Genomic DNA, 18,352 nt, shown 5'->3' with positions numbered 1-18,352 from the left:
TTATCAAAGATTACAATAGTTGGAATAACAGTAGTGTACAATGTATTGTGTATGAAAATAACACACATTTGGTAATTTTACAGTAATATTGATGCGCGAATCCAGCAAGCAGAACTAGAGTTTCAGCTTGGTCGTGAGGAGCTGAATCTACTTAGTCTTCTGGAGGAAGCACGGGCACTGCAAACTTCATTGGAAGAAATTGACAGTGCACGAAATTCTCCAGAGAATGCATCTTTGTTCAGGTCAGTCTGTGTTTTCATCAAAATAAATTAAATGTTGTTCTTGGATTTCACTATACACATGGTCATTGCATTACGTATTTTTAAAAAAATGCAAGTATTACTGATCCTTCAAATGACAAGTGACTTTGGTCCTGTGCTTTAATCTTTGAAAAAAAATTGTTTATTCAGAAAAAACATTCAGAATTCAGAGCTTAGTGAACAAATTTTGTGGGCTACACTACATAGATGTTGACAGCTGTAAGATACCTCCACTATATCTTTTCTGTGGGAGAGAAGCTAAGGTCACTGTGATGGACTTCGAATTTTATTTAGTGCAGCTTGGAAAATGGGTGTGTTGTGTCATGTTTAATTACAGTGATACTTACAATGAAAGTCTCAAATGTTCGAAGAGCATTATGGCCGACAAATGGCAGCATATGCAAAACTGCTACACAAAAAAAGTAGGAGCTAAATTAATATTGCCACATCACTAAAGACATGCACTGTAGTTGAACAAAGATCTAACACACACCTTTTGTGTACACCCATTGCAGCCTTCACAGCATGAAATTGTTGTTGGTGATTTATGTCTTCCCCTGGAGTAGATATACAAGGGGTTTCGGATCTGAAAACTGCATCACTTATATTTTTAACATCAAATATTGAATACATTAACTCATTTGTAAAGTAATCAGTTATTTCAAGCTGTTTTATACACTATACCTGTATAGTGTTGATTCAGAATAGAGACCCACCCAGATAGCTGTGCCTGTTAAACTGCGACTTCTGGGATGGGGAGAGGTGCTGGCTCTGGATCGGATCCACCCAGTGCATCAATGACAAGGATCGGTATACCGGCCAGCCCCTGTATGTGGTTTTTAGGCAGTTTCCCATATTCCACTAGGTGAATAATGGCCAAGTCCTGCCTCAGTTACAAGATTCGCAAACATTTAGAAATCTTTCGATGGCTTTCACATATATAACACTACAGACTGTTGAGGCATATGTATTCTGTCTCGGGGGTGGATCACATGGTAGTGGCAGGAAAGGCATCCATCCACCTCTTAAATTAACCTTGCCAAATCTGTTCGTAGTCATTCTGATACTCCACTAGTGTGGGGCAAAGGCACAATAAAAGAAAGAAACTGGTTCAAAATATAGAAAACTAGTAAAAACCCGACTCTCCCATGTGTACACACACACACACACACACACACACACACACAAAATTTTTAACTGTAATAATTGCCTTATTGTGTTAGACTTAGAACTTAAGATTATACTGTACCTCTTCATGAGTAGATTATGACAGCATTTTAAATTTCAAATTCAGTCAATAATTACATGAAATATTGAAAATCAAATTTTTGTTGCCCCTGGGAGCTGTCAGATAGGTAACCTAAAACTAATACTGCTTCTGGTAATGTACAGATTATCTATCATGTGCTGTAATTGTACGTTGTGCCAGTGAGATGGATGTTACGTTAACTCATGGTTGAAGTAGAAATCTGTACGTTGATGTTTAAGGAGATTTTTGTGTCAGTTTTAGGTTAAAAATTAAGGGTTATTTGAATGGACAACACAAAACATTCATCTCATGGACTAAAAATAAGAAGTATCAAAAGATGAATTTCTAGAGTAGTGCCAAGTGTGCTTTAGCCATGCATGTATTGACCCACATGTGAGTGGTACTGTGATTTCATCGCAGCTTTAAACAAAGCGAAATGAAACCGAGGTGAGTGTATGGAGAGCAATGTGATGAGTATTCAATAAAGTCAAGAGTCAAATTCTGTCTACTGATGTGATGGAAATTCCAAAGAATTTCTGGGTCTATGTAAAACCAGTAAATGGGCCAAAGTTATCCATCTTGTCACTCAATGATAACACTTGCACCAAAATGGAAGACAACACAGCAAGAGTATATCTAGGACCTGAGCTGTGGGTATGGGAGCAACTTATGTTAATTTTGCGGTTAACAATGAAATAGTCTTGAGATTTCATGACAAACTGTTCTGGGTACTCTTACTACTAGTCGATTATGGCTTTATTTAAACTGATACACCCATCTGTCTCATGGGGCAGGATGCAAGTTACCCTTCCCTGTCTGTCTCAATCTCACTGGTTGCAACACTGAGAAGGTAGGCGGCATATTGAATTCCATCTTCTGAAACTGTTTTGCTGAGGATCATCAACTAAACTACTTCCAAAATGAGAGATATTGAAATAACTGTCCACCGTACATCACTCAACAGAGGAAGAGCAAGTGGAGCTGAAGGAATATCTGTATGACTTTTTATAGAAATATAAGAAACTGTTCTCCTATAAAAAGTAGTTTAGTAGGGATCACTGAAGAATTCCAAATGATTAGAAAAGGTGTGAGTCGTTCTCTTTACAAGAATTGTTCTTGGCTGGATGCATGTAACATCATGCCTATGTTGCTGAAATCAGTTTGTTTTAGAATTGAACATTTTATGTATGCACATATTCCACTTTTTCAAAACAGAAAATCTCATTCATAGGAATCAGCTTATAGTCCACAAACAGTGACCTTGAGAAATTAAGCTTACGTAATTCATCCTTCAATTCAGAAGATAGTGGTGCCCTGTTTGAAATGTTCATTTCAGTTCCTCACGGTCACCAAGCTTAAGAAATGTTGGACTAATTTTATGAGTGGACAGACATCCTAGCAAACAGAATTCAATAACTGTTCTTAGTTAGGAGAAAACGTCAGTTGTGAAAGTAGCTTCAGAATAACTTTAAAGGGAAGTGCTACAGGACTGCTGCTGTTAATGTTAAATATAAATAACCTGATGGATAATGCCGAAAGATTCATAATGCTGTTGTATATATGATTATTGCATGTCAGAAAATTATAGTAAAACTCAAGATGATCAGCAGAGGATTGATGTTTGGTGCCAGGATTGGCAGTGGACCTTCAACATAAACAAATGTAATATACTGTGCATAAATAGCCTCAAAGACCCTTTACTGCTTTGTTAAATGACTGGTGATCAGTCACGGGGAGGAGCCACATTTGTTAAATATCAGTAGTACAAATATGGAGTGATTTATTGTGACATGAATACATAAAACTAGCTGATGGTTGAAAGATAGGTGCCAGACAGATAATTTCACAGTATCCAAAGGAACTGAAACTCACTCAGGAATGAGATAACTTACAAAATTGTTATTTAACTGACTCTTGTTTGTTTGTTAGTATGTGACCCTTATGAAGTAGTATTAATAGGGAAGATTGCCCACCTGGTTAGCCATGTGATCTAACACACAGCTTTCCAGGCAGAAAGGAGCGGCTGGTCCCTGGCACGAATCTGCCTGGCGGACTTGTGTTGAGGTCTGGTGAGCCGGCCAGTCTGTGGATGGTTTTTAGGCGGTTTTCCATCTACCACAGTGAATGCGGGTTGGTTCCCCTTATCCTGCCTCAGCTACACTATGTCGGCAATTGCTGCGCAAACAAGTTCTCCACATACACGTACACCACCACTACTCTGCCATGCAAACATAAGGGTTACACTTGTCTGGTGTCAGACGTCCATGGGGGGGGGGGGGGGGGGGGGGGGGGGGGGGACACCACCGGGGGCCAAACCACGCGACAACCCCAAAATTGTTCGGTGTGGGGCGGCAGAGGGGTGAAGTGGACTGCGCTAGTCGTAATGGGGTTGTGGACCACTGCGGCTGCGGTTGGGACGGAGTCTCTCCTGTTGTTTCTAGGCCTCCAGTTAACATGCAATAAAATACAATACAATACAATAGGGAAGATCAAGATCATCCAGGGAAAAGAAGTGTGTTGTATTAAGCATTCATTTAGTAAATGTGAAAATGTCACAGAGATATTCATCCAACTTCAGTGGCAGATGCTGCAAGAAGGAAGTTGTCCATTAAGGAGCTATTTGCTGTACATATCCCAAGAACAGTTGAACAACAAGTTGCCTACCGCCACAAATATCTCGTGAAATTGGAGAAATTAAAGAGACCTACCAGCAGTCATCTTTTTCTAAGTACCTTGGTAAATGGAATAGAAAATTTGGGCAGGGAGCTGGGAGGTGGGTTACGGGTGAGATCTATTTGATGCATAAAATACCCTACACCACACACTATAAGATGGCCTGCTAAATATAAAAGTAGCTGCAGATTCCTATCTCGTTCATGATACATGCTTAATGTACGAGGGTGGTTTGAAAAGTTCTTGGAACGGGACAGAAAAAATGACTTACATCACTGAAACTTTTTTTATTTTTCAATGTTTTCCCCTTGTAGACTAATGCACTTCATCCAACGATGTTCCAGTGCCTTGATCCCATCTTGAAAATGAGTTTCCTCGAGGCCTGCAAAATAGTTGTCAATTCTGTCCATCGATTCTTCATTTGAAGTGAATCTTCATCCACCAAGAAAAATTTTTTGTTTTGGGAAGAGATGCAAGTCTGACGGGGCCATATCAGGTGAATAAGGCAGGTGTGGCAACAATTCATATCTTAGTTTGTGTAATTTTGCATGGCGATGGCACGTGTGCAAGAGCGTGTGTCAATAGGCGTGGCACCATTCTTGCAGATAATTTTTTCATTTCTGATTCTTCAATTAAAATGTGACATACCCTTTCAGATGACATCTGGCAAGCATAAGCAATTTTATGGGCTTCCAATTGGTGATCATCCATGACCATTTTGTGCACTTTAGCATTGATATCTGGAGCAGTGACACATCTTGGCTGACCACTGCGCGAATCATCATCTAAGCTCTCCCAACCAAATTTGAATTCATTTGTCCACTTGGCAACAGTTTAATATGAAGGAGCAGAGTCCTTCAGTTTAGTCTGGAAATCGGCATGAATGTCCTTTGCTTTCATACCTTTATTTAGGAAGTACTTAATCACTGCTCGAATCTCGATTTTTTTCATTTTCACAAATCACTATGCGGGAACAACAAAAGAGCCACATCACCGCCACAGATCTCTTCCAAGAGCACAGATGTGACATGTATCTACAGGCAAAGATCCAATGAATATCATGTGAACAACTTGCGCTAGCACTGATCACTTGTGGTGATTCCGAGAACTTTTCAAACCACTCTTATACAAGCAGTAAGCTAAATCTGCAGCCAACTGTTCTCACAAGCTGTGGCAGGTGTGTATAGGGGAACATTCAAAAAAGGTGGGGTAACATGCAGTGGTAAGAAGCAATATACCACATGACACTCCACCCAGTAGTGTCTTTCTGCCATATCTGAGTGTAACATATGCAGCAGGGTGCATGTAGATCACTTAGTGTTGATTTTCAGATCAGTTTAGATATGGTGAGGTTACTTAGTCACTATAGTGTTTATTATGGGAGGCGTAACACATACATGACAAGTATTATGTTAAGAAGCAAAAGTGATCATTTTCCAGGCATATAAACTTGGCTAGCCAGAGTCAGAAGCAGAAACTGTGGGCAGGTGTAACGCTCTTCCCTGTGTTGCCAGTTACCAGTGTAGGCAACGACTTGAGTGTGAAGTGCAGGACATTGACAGAGAGCATAGTGGCGACCCTTGCAAAGTATTCTGTCACTCTTGGTGCAGAATGATATAGATGTGGTGACAACCACGGAAGTAAAATACCCAGGGTGAACCAAAGTTATTATCAATATTTATTTACCAGAGGTAATGGAAAGAAAATCTTCAAAAATTACCAGCGACTCCATGTTGGGGATCGCACGAGGGTCCAACCACTCCATCATGGATCTTGGACAGTGGAATAAGGGAAGCATGCATTGGGAGATTATGTTAAAAATAGCCAAGAACCAGTTCTGATTGAGGTCAAAAAAGAAAGCTTCTCAAAGTACCCAAAAGCAAGAATCAATATTGGAAAGCTGGAATCCAGTGCCAATAGAGCATTGCATGGGCGGTTTTTGAAGATCAAAGGTAAAACAGATATGGTAAGATCTGTTTTTGGCTGACAGATGAAACCATAAAGAAGAAAACAGAAGAACTGATTATTATCATATGGGAACAAGCCACAGAAGAGAAATTATTGCTCTCAAACAGCTGTCAACTGAAGCTCTCAGAAGAAACAGGTTTGCAATTAAATCTCAACAAAACAAAATATTTTGTGCGCACCTGTACATGAAAGTCCACACTGAAACATTCAGACAAGTAAAAAAATTTAAATATCTGAGAATCTTTTACAATATAGCAAGTTATGAAAAATATGAAATTAAAATTAGAATTCAGAACACAAGCCATACTATGGCACAAATGATCAGCTGGAACTTATGCCGAAATTGCTATCAGTGGTGCCAAAGAACTGGTGGGTCCCTAAGTCAGAAAGAGTTGAAAACGAACATGCGAAATTACTGTGGGACTTCAAAATTCAGACAGTTCAAATGCTGGAACACAACATACCAGACATCTGGCATAAACCAGTGTATGTCATCCCAGTGATTTGCAGCACATTGTGAGCAGTGCCAAAATGTCTTAATGGTTACTTGCAAACCATTGGTATTCACAAAATTCATCTGCCAACACATCATGCAGTCCTAGACACTGAGGAAGAGTCCAACTAGTCAAAATACAAAATACAGCATAGTAATGTCATTATCTGTATTTACAGATATAGTCACACTTGCATAGAGGCATGAGAAACTGATTTCATACCACTACATAAAGTAATAACTATAATTTAGTCTGTTTCCATGAAATAATTTGTATCTCCATTTCTGTGCTCATTAATAGTTGACACAAAAAAAGGGTGTTGTGACAATGAAGAGCAACGTGAGCTATTTGCTGCTCTTCTTTGTAGTTTTCTCTGTCATTGAAATGAGTTAATATCAAAAGGATCTCTTTTCAGCTGTGTGAGTGGTGCAGATCGAGTGACACTGCATGCTATCTCTGTGGACTATGATGTGAAGAGCCCACGGTTTGGAGCCAGTACCCGTGACTCTGCCCCAGGACTGTATGTTGAATGGGCTGCTGCGGACTGTGGCATCATCAAGGGTGACAGGTAATGTGTGACAGAGTTTTCTCGATATCTCCTCAGTGCAAGGCACTTGAAGGGCTAAATGTAAAGTAGAGCAGTAGACAAATATCTTCTTGGATCAAACATATGTATTTCATTATGAGGACTATGCTATAGTTTTGCACAAGTTAGAGTATTATGCAATTAAAAAAAAAGTTCACAAATTGTTGTTTCCATAGATAGCAAACATGAAGTGGGTGGGTGTCCTCCAATGTCAAAAAACAAGAAATAGAGTTCCATCTGACTGAGGCGCTGTTAATTCCCGGGGCTCGGCAGGTTTTTATTCTATGTCCATTGCTTTTATTGCTATGTTTCAATTATATAGCACTCAACAAAAAGAGTGCTTAAAAAATACAGCAGTGTGAAATATAAGGCCATATCTTACGTAAAAGAGACTGTTGCTTAACTGCAACAAAACATAGCGATCACGCAAAACTGCTGTAAAAGTGTTTTTTTGTTGTCACACATCAGAAATCAAGGAGTATAACATTTAATTTTCCAGGGACTAAAAGTAGATCAGCTTACTTGGAAAACAATATGTGGAAATTAGGTGCTGCTGTCTTAATAATAATAATAATAATAATAATAATAATAATAATAACCATAGTCACTGACATGATATTTAAAAATTGTTTATCTCACTTATTTTCATTTCATAATGTCCTACTGACATCATTTTTGGGGGAAACTCCAAATTTGCAGAGAATATCCTTTAGCCTAGCATAGTGCACTCAGAGCAGTCTGCGGTGTCAGTTTGCAAATTTTATGTGCATTATTATCCAGATGTCTTGAACTCGGAGTTCTGTCATCCTTTTACATAATTTCCTTTAAGACATTTGTATTTAATAATATGTTATCATTCAAAAATAATAGCAGCAGCCATTCAGTGAACAATAGACAGAAAAACAATTCAGACTTGAATAATACTTTCTTAACCATTGTACAGAAATGTATACACTATTTTGCAGATTCCGTTTTCAGTGTGCTTATTGCAGAACTGAAAATGTTATTAACAAAGCCTATGTTTTCAAATCTTAATTCAAAGACTTCCTTGTGGTACTCTTTGCTACAATATTTTATTTATTCATATACTCACACATCCTACATGTAGTGATTTGTTTGAACAACAACTAGCTTTGGCTACAGTGGTCCCACAGAACCAGAGATGAAAATAAAAGTTAGAAGCACCTCATAGTGACAATGGTGAAATATGCACTAATCAAAGTTGTAACAGCCACTAACAAAATTAGACAGAGGAAAAGCAGTAATTCATCTGGTTTTGGATGTCTGTGGGACAAAGTCAAGTTACTGAAATCTTTTAGTGTTTGAGAAGACCTTCCATAAACTACAGTTGTTGCAAGTCACTGATTGCAGATGTAGTTCCTGAAATGCACAGTAATAATGTTCATTTAGAAAAGTGGGGATAAGCAAGTAATGTCTAATTACGCATCCATAACATAGCCTTCAATCTTTCAAGTGCTTTTGAATAAGTTGTACATGGTAGAAAAAGGTGCATATTTCAGATGAAGTTTTGTTTTTAGCTAGTCATCTGTAAAAGTTACTATACAAGGGTGTACCAAAGAAAACCCAGAATAACATTGCGAGGGCGGAGCTTGTGTAATACGCAATTCTGCCGCTAAGCATGTGTAGTGCAACTCCTTGCCAGTTCAGTGCCGCCTGCGTTGTCAACCTGACTTGTTCTATTTGCAATGTTTGTTTTTGCTGTTTTGTTCTTGTGTCGCATATTTTATGTCAAGTTTAAGTGAACAATGTGCAACTGTGAAATTTTGTTTTCTACCTGGTAACAATGCTCCTGAAACTGTTTTAATGTTGAAAATAGCTTACCAGGTTGATGTTATGGGAAAAATTCAAATGTATGAGTGGTTTGCTCAATTTAAAAATGGTGATATGTCGATTGATGACAAACCTTATTCTCATTTCTAAAGATGAGTACAAAGAATGTTTAGAACAGAGGAAGCACCAGTGGGACACATGTATTAGTTGTAATGGAGAGTATTTTGAAGGAGACAAGGTTGTTTTGTAAACAATTTGAAAATATATAGCTTTTAAAAAATAATTCTGGTTCTTTTTGGGCACCTCCTCATACAACAAAACCCATACTGAAACTAACAAATTAAGTTTGGATAGAAGCAAAGAAGAAAGTAATCCTCTTGGCAATTTTGTTATTGTGCTAAGACCTTTTACTGTGCAAACCAATAAAGGAACTGTGAAACTTACAGTATAATGGTAACAGGACTACCTACTAAACACAGTTGTATCCATATAGTAAGTAGAAGACCATTACAATATAAACTCCAACAACAAAACAAAGTCTGATGAGCCTTCTGTTACCCTTACACAGTTGCTTGTAAAGTCCTTGGAATCACATAACAATTATGGGATAATAGTTTAGACGCATAAGAATCAAACACACTGGTTTCAATGGAAAAAATATAGTTTATTTCCATAATATTTGGTCACTTAGTACTCTTTTATCTCACCATTATCTGTACAACCAATACAATTGCTGAAAAATTCCTCACACCTAGGCTACATGAAAAAACTCAAGTGTCTCCAATAAGTAGCAAAAAGAAATATAACTGCAAATTTTAAACTAATTTTACACTCTTGAAACACAACTTTACCGACATCTGTGGCTACACACAGACACTTCTAACAGTAAACAGTAGTCAAACTAGCTACTGAGCTCTTGTTCCTTTTTTTTTCCAGGAAACGTGCATGTATTCACAGAGACACCCAAATGCGCACACTCACAGCGAGACTGATTATCAATTACTGAGAGCTGATGGAGGTCCACAACAACCCATCTATTTCCCGAGTCCACAACAACGCCAGAAAAACTAGGATTTCAAGCCAGTGAAATCCAGTTACTGATTACCTCACAAAACATTTAAAAGTAGAAAAATCTAGCTTTTGGAGCTTGAATGTTTCTTTCTTTGGGATGAAAGGGGGGCAGTTTGGGGAAAGTTGGAAAGGAGGGCAGGTCACTCAGACCCCAGGTTGAGGGGTATTCACCTCTTATGAGGCCAGTACATCTATTCCTCAAAACAGGTTAATCCCTCTCAGTTTCAGGTCTGAGGAAACTGCCACTCCTTTCCAGCTTTCACCAACCTATACACCATCCTCCCAGGGAAAGTACAATGCAAGTTCAAGAAGCTATAGTAGAAGCAGTGAAAGAAGATCCCCGACAGTTGCAATGGGCTTTGTGTGGCTGTTCGCACATCTTCCTTAACCAATCGTGTAACGCAATTTTGTATACCATAGATTTGCAAATAATCAGCAAAGACATTTTTCTGAATTTAAGGAAAAAAAAACTGGGATGTGTGGATTAATTTTCATATGGTTAGTACTGCTCCGCTTCCAACAACAGATTCCATTATACTGTAGCGCTGTTGCGACCTCAGTCTGTGACAAGTCAGTAGCACATTAGAGGTGAAGTATTAATCACATATTAACTTGTTAATTATGGTTACAAGTGATCATTATTGCTCATACACAGTTAAAGAGAAACTTAAAATTATTGAAGAAGAAGAAGAGGACACTGAAAACTGTGCAGTGGGAGGAAAGTACAATGTGAGATAGGGTTGTATTCGCGACTGGCAAAAAAACAAAATGTGGCTTCCAGAAACAAATAGTAATTGCAAGCATTCTGTAGCTGTAAAGCAAAGAATCCAGACCTTGGGGATGAGGAGGGAGGGGAGTGTTTGAATGGCTCTGCAGTAATATAGATTAGAAGCAACAATATGGATGCACCAACTCAAAGCAATGGCTTCAGCCAAAGAAATAGGCAGCACTGATTTCAGAGCTAGTTGGAGCTGGCTATCAAGATGGATTAGGCTTTTGAAGGAAATTTACCTTTGCTTAACATCTTCCAGATGATGATAAGGAAAAAGTAGTGAATTTTCATCACTTCGTAATAAATTTGAACTGTGAACATTGGTATATATTATCAAAAATTGCTTATGTGGATCAAACTCGAATCTATTTTGATATGCTACTCGACAGCACCGTGAGCAGGAAAAGTGACTCTAGCATCTTGATAAGAACTAGTGGCATTTAGAAGCAAAGGTGTACAGTGATGATGTGTGTAATTGGTGATGGATGAAAGCTACCACCTTACGTGATATTTCAAAGGGAAACTACTCTGAAAACATTAGTGAAAAATGAATCCAAAAGGGCGGATGGGCCATGACCTTGTGGTTGACTGGGTGATACATATTTGGCAATGTCGCCCTGATGTATTACTGAATTTATGAAATACGTTGATCCTGCACAGCTTCCGCAGACACACAACTGAGGAAGTGCAAGATAAAATACAAACAGGGAAAACTGATTTGGTCACTATCCCTGGAGGCATAACATATGTGTTGCAGTTACTACATTCTTCTGGTAGCGATGGTGAATAGAATCATTATGTTAAAATATTCTTTGTAAATAAAACAAAAATTATAGTCAACATTTCTTTTTTTCCTCCTCCTCCATTAAAACTATAGTGTGCAGATTATTTGCATATGTACAGCGTGTCTCTATGGCAAAGTGTTGCTGCAGCTCCACAGACGAGTACTGTTTTCACTTTCAGCTGTTTGCAGTCCAATTGAAAGCTGGCAACAGCACTGCCAGTTGTCAAGGGTGATCTTTCAGTGTCTCCGCTATAGGTAGCATTTTTCTACACGTGTGTGTGGTTTCTTTTGTACGTAGATACACGAAATTTAGCCTGTTCCAGGCAAGCCTAGTCAGCCATTATCTCTCCTTGTAATTTTAGTTTTCTCCATTTAATTTTCCTTTCGGTTATGGTCTGATTGCTTATGCTTCATTTAACAGGCCTCCCTATAGGTTTTGCATCTACTTCAGCTAATTTTAGCCTTTTGTTCTAAGCTGACTCCTGGTAGGATGTGGCTTGATTTTTCTGTATACTTAGGTATAGAAAACATATTTCCGACATGAAAGGAAACCATGTAACATAGAGGCCAAATCAAAAACTTTCACAGTTGATCCTCCAAGCACTTGAAATCTTCCTTATCCAAAATGTCCATGGATGATGACACAGATACATCCCTTGGTAGTGAGTGTGGGCAACTGCTTTTCAGGGCTGCAGCTAACCACAATATCAACAACAGGAAATCACACACATTCTGTGGTTGCATTCACCACATTTAATGTGTGTAAATTCATTCCACAAATTAAAATTTGGGTTAATTAACATCCCTATGCATCAACTCATTCATCCACAACTCAAATTGTGCGTTAAAAGTCATTTTGATGAAGCATCAAATATGTTGTTCCTTAACCACCACTGAAAAGTATGGAAATCATTTTAAACCCATATTTACATCAGTATTTTGGTAAAAAAAAAAAATGTTGACAATTATTAGATATTGCAGTATTTGCCATTGGCAAACTATCACTTACTGGAAACCTTGATTCAATGCCTTGAACTGCTTATGATATATTATGGGATACCCAATACAACAGTCGATTTCTGTGGAAATAAAGAGATGCGTTTTTATGTCAAGCAATAAAGCACTTGCTTTCTTGGACAAACCTACAGCTGTTGCAGACGTCTTTTTGTGTTTGGATCCAGTAAAACAAGAGGGCGTTACACAATAAAGAGCCCTTGACCTCAGTTTAACAGTGATGTATGTGTGTAATGTCTCAGAATGCCTGTGACTACAGTTTAAATTATGAAAATCAGTACATATTATTTTGATGACCTGTAAGATTAAAAATGATTCAATATAAAGTCAGTACAATGTAACGTGAATTGAGATGAAAAATTTAATTTATGACATCTTCAAAATACTTTAACATAACAAAATGCATCATATCCCTTGCTCGCAACAAATGTGTCATGCCACTTCTCTGTAACATCATTCTACACAGACCTTACTCGTGTTCCTAACAGACATCTGTAACATAAATTAGAATTTTTAGTTTTCTGACTGCAGCTGATACAGATAATTTGTTCTTGGAAAGTAAACCTGTCATTAAGAACTCAAAATTTATTAACATAATTATTTTGTTTATCACGGAACTGTAGGTTGCTGGAGGTGAATGGCAAGCTGGTGATGTCTGGCAGCAAATCAGCAGCTGATCTGCAGCGGTTGCTTTCTGTGTCCCCGGCACCCGCACAGTTGGTGGTGCTACGCACCCACAGCCACAGTGATGCAGACAGTGAACACGGACATCAGAGTACCTGCAGCAGCCAACTGGAAGTGACACGGGAACGCGAGCGGGCCGAAGACGCCGAGCGTGACAATGTGCGCCTCTCACACCGGATCTCATATCTGGAGGAGCAGGTGGCTGAACTGCGGAGGGCTGCCAGTGCCGTGACATCTGCGCATCCTGCCACTGCTCATGGCGTGAGGGCCGACATTACAGCCCCCACTGAGGGCCTGCTGCAGGTCAGTTTAAATGGTGCTTCTTTTAACTTTCAGTGATGTACACATACAGATAAGAAATTATTAAGTTCTGACCCTTTTTGGTATGAGCAAAAACTTTGGACACAAGGGGAAACTCTGAGCTGCAGCATCTGATGGAGTGTGACTTGAGGATGCATGAAGCTTGCTGGTTCCATATTGCTCTGCTCATATAGTGGCTAACCCTCACAGTATTTGTGCAGAGCCTTTGCCTCCCACATACAGCTCTCCATCACATCTCAGCTCCCTTCTTGATAGGGGTCATACTGCAGTCTTTCTTCTTATTTCCAGCTTTCTATGAAGGGTGTTCGTCGCTGGAGCAGATGCAGTATTATTCTTCCAATTGTGTTCATCATTATGTTTTGTAACATCATTCTTTGACATTCCACCTCTGTCTTGTGTCACCAACATTATCTACTTATCTACACACACACACACACACACACACACAAGAAAGATATTGCAAATGGAGGAATGGCTGGGTGGACATAATCAGTCTGTTCATATGAAATAATTAGTGGTTTATGTCTAATTGTGCAATTAAACAAAATAATTGTAAATTGTTAGAATAGCTAGTCATGTCACTAAACTGCCCTCCAATTCTATTTTAGTCCCATTAAATGTGACATCATGGCACACTTATTTAAATTAACAGTAATGTTGCAAACAATTGCAAGAAAGCTGCTTCAAAAGTGTTTATGTTATAAACAGAGTGCCAATTTTGGGTATTAGAACAAGACCAGGGTTCTGGACAGCCTGGTGCCAAGGGTACAACACACAAGGTGTATCCACTGTTTTGGCAGTACGCGACTGCATCTTGCCAACTGTAGGAGATACTTATCCTGTGCCTGTGGAAAGCAACAGTTGGGGGATGGTTACTTCAGGTCACCCCTACTTGAGTTGGTGTCCCTTTTGGTTGTGGGCAGGAGATATCTTCTCCCTAGCACCAACCACTGACTTCATCATCCCTGTCATACTGCAGTCTCTCTTCTTATTTCCAGCTTTCTATGAAGGGTGTTGGTCTCTGGAGCAGATGCAGTATTATTCTTCCAGTTGTGTTCATCATTATGTTTTGTAACATCATTCTTTGATATTCCACCTCTGCTTGTGTCACTGACCTTATCTACAGCTGTTGATAATATAGACAATAAAGAATTTTTTGACAGGTGACAGTCTCCTGTCTTCTCCAGTGACCATAAGAAACAATGTATGTGACTCACTCTTCTTCTTTCTGTAGCCAGTGGTGTTGTCACCACATCTGTGAGCTGACTGATACGAGAATCCATAAGCTACAGCCAGCCTGCCATTTGCCCCCTCCTTGAGAATACATTCCACTTAAGAGTATAATTGTTTTGTATTATACTGAAAATAGTTTTGTAGGATCTTTTGTGTCCCTTAAAGCTCCCACTCTTTACTGACATACACAGTCTTGTTGCCAAAAAATGCGCGTATTTCTCACAACAAATGTTACAGCTTTTGACACTTAGTTTATTTCTAAGTTTCTAAGTAAAGCAAACATGGAAGAGGTAAGGTTGCAAGGAAGTAATGAAATAAAGGAAACCACCAACTCTTATACAGAAGGATACAAAATGAGCAAAAACAGAACAAATACAACCAAAGGAATATATCTGTCAACATTCATCAAGAAAGTTAGTAAAATGACGATGTCATTTCATTTTTCAACTTAAGCAAATGTAATAAAAAATAAATACAATTAAAAAGTAAGTGTTAAGGTGTTAATGTAAATTAAAACTACTGAGAGTGTTTGGGCTAAGGTGCAAAACTGCATATTAGTTAGTACCCCCATAAGTAAATGTTCATGGTAAATACATTACATAATAGAATAAAGTTATTAAAAGCAACCATTATGCAGAATAGAAAAATATGACAAGTGTTCTGAAGATAATATAGACCAACGAACTTGAAGTATTTTAGAACTTGGTAGTTTTTCTTCTTCTGCACCACCAGGATAAAATACAAAATCCTGGTTCACATTTGGGTTTTTGATCCTGCTGACCAAAACAGAGAGTGAGTTACCACACAAACCATAACCTGCACGAACATTTGCAACTAGCACCCCACAGTAACAAGTCCTCTGATCAGTTAAAAGATTTCATGCATAATAAGGCAATGATCAATCCAGAAGTGAGTTAGAAGGACTCTATTGTGCCTCTGTGGCCCTGGCTGGGCAGTAGATTTAACCGAACACAGCATGGTGTTCCTCATTTTGTTATTTCTTGTACTGACTTCAATTTCATTTTTGTGCATGTATAAATTGAGTAAATGAAGTTCAATGACTTACTTTTTGCAATACCAGGACTAAATAAAACTGCTTTTGATAAAGAATGAAATTAAACATTACAGATTGAAGCTCTTTTATATTAACAGTTTTATGACAGTATAATAAACTGATGAAATGTTTAAGAATCAAAAATAAAATCTGTTTTTAATTAATTAATTAACTTTTTACACAGAGAAGAAGGTTTCAATTTCAAATTCTGTGAATGAATGCAACTCTTCATTGCTTGCTAATATATTATTGTACACTGCTTATGTAATGAACCAGATTACATAATGGGCAGCATGGGAGCTGACTGCATAGATAGTAAACTAGACATGACAATTATTTTATGAAACACTGATTGTAATTTAAAAGGATAATCCTTGTGATGTTATTAGCTACAAGTCATCTGGTAACTGCAGGGAAAGAAAATAAATTTGTTTCATGTACAATTTTTTGCAGAAATTAAGTTTCATTCCTTTGAGCTTTGCTTTTGTTCTGAGATAGTCATTTTATTGAAACAGTTTCATCTGTCTGATGCAAGAAACGAGTGAAATTCCTTAATATAAATTGATTTCATGTACACTCATAACTAACTCTAGTTTTCATGTGATCTGTTTATAGGTGTTTCAAAAAGGACCGCAAGTAACGGCCCTTGTTGCGAACCTGCCAGGCATGGCTAGTCCCAAAAACTGCTTGCCAACACTACGACCGAAGTCAAGGACCCAAGATTCTCATAGCAGCAAATCTCTAGACTTTGGTGGGAATTCAGATTGTTCGTCATCGGGGGGACAGTTTCATCATCATAATCATCATCATTATCATAGACATAATAAACATAGCTTACATAGTGCCCGAAGCACCAACTCACTGGATGCAAGCCATACCAGGATCTCTGCCTCAAAACATTTATTACAACCTCGAAGCAGACATCATCTATCAGAGACCCACAAGTTAAGGAATGGGCATCACACATCAGATTCATATATTTTAGATGGTTCAGATACTTTGGAACAACAGAAGCATACAAGACATAAAGATCCCGAAAAATCACACCATCATCGGAAAAGTGACAATGGCCTACCTACCTCAGAACATAAAAGCACCACAAGAAATCTTAGATGTGTGAATGAAACACTCAGAGATGGAAAGATATGCAAATCCTATGAAGTGCGGAGTGTTAAATGCATGGACTCTGAAACAGAATTGAGGGGAAGTGCAAATCATAATCAGTCTGATAATCATGATCACACAGATAACCAGAGCAGCAAGTCCTCTGATTACACTTCTGAATCATCTGTAATTATGCTGCGTCAAAATGGAGACAATAGCAAACTCGGAAATAATTCTGTACCTAGAGAAACAAAACCACAAAGGCCGACACCTCCAAAGAAACCACTACGCCTCTCCCTGCAGCGGGCAACTAGTCTGCAGTCTGTTACCTTGTCACAATCTCTGTTACCAGCTGCAACACAATTGTGTTCCACAGATACTTCTCATTTGCGGAAACTAACAAAGAGAAACCACAGGACAGAGGATTCAGTAACTGCTAATGACAGAACTCCTTCTAGAGCAGAGTCTTGTCAATCAGCACTAAGGTGGCCACCATCAACAGAAAGTATTCATCAGAATTCTCTACTTAATACATCCCGTACCAGCATTATAAGCACATCTGGAAATTCTGAAAAGTGGTACTAAATTGGTCAAATTTAGAAGCTTCTTTTTGTAGTCAAAGCTTTTGTGTGTTGTGTCTGTGTTTTAGATAAAGCAGTAAAAACAACAATACTCAAATTTGTGATGAACAGGAGACGTGTATATCAATATGTCATACATGTAAAAACTCAGTGTTGTGTCTGTGGGAAAATGCGTGAGACTTCATAAGCACATTTGACTGTTCCTTCAAGTAATTTGTAATGGTGGAAGTAAAAGCTTTAAATAAATGACTGTGGAGAATAAAGAGGCAGAAGGAGACCGAAGAATATTTTAAGGTCTCAGATGTTTCCATTTGTATTAGGCATCAAATGATTATGTACAAATGCTGGAAAGCAATAAGAATGTATATTTTGTATTATGTATATTTCTGAATAATTACATATTATTTTTGAAAAATTAAAGCATACTTTCTTTAATTTGATATTATGCTACCCTGTTTACTTCTGATGAAAACGACTTACATCTCTTTAACATGCCTATTGTCTGTAACACGACACTACGATAGTCTGTAGAAGATATATTATCCCATAAATAAAGAAAGTAAATAGTAGTGTACACTTTAATTACTCCAAAGTTTTTGGATAATTGTAGTGCATCTTGCAATTACATAACCCACTACTGAATATGCCCTCTTACAGTATACAGTGTCATAAGAGCAAAGTATTTGCACCTTAGATTGTTTACATCCCAGAAA

General features: G+C 38.2%; 1 protein-coding gene across 1 annotated transcript in view; it reads left to right on the top strand.

Annotated features, from left to right (window-relative positions):
- LOC124617385 overlaps positions 1-17,989 on the top strand; it is a 1,108,641-nt gene extending 1,090,652 nt beyond the window's left edge. Inside the window, exons 8-11 of the mRNA XM_047145260.1 lie at positions 84-242; positions 7,060-7,212; positions 13,286-13,649; positions 16,570-17,989. Coding sequence (XP_047001216.1) covers positions 84-242; positions 7,060-7,212; positions 13,286-13,649; positions 16,570-17,643 — 1,750 coding nt within the window. The 3' untranslated portion in view covers positions 17,644-17,989. The remainder of the gene's footprint in view (positions 1-83; positions 243-7,059; positions 7,213-13,285; positions 13,650-16,569) is intronic.
- The last annotated feature ends 363 nt before the right edge of the window (positions 17,990-18,352 follow it).

The sequence above is a fragment of the Schistocerca americana genome, chromosome 1, assembly GCF_021461395.2.
Source record: "Schistocerca americana isolate TAMUIC-IGC-003095 chromosome 1, iqSchAmer2.1, whole genome shotgun sequence".
Taxonomy (NCBI): domain Eukaryota; kingdom Metazoa; phylum Arthropoda; class Insecta; order Orthoptera; family Acrididae; genus Schistocerca; species Schistocerca americana.
Note: the sequence above shows the minus strand (reverse complement) of the source record. Positions and strands in the feature narration are given on the sequence as shown.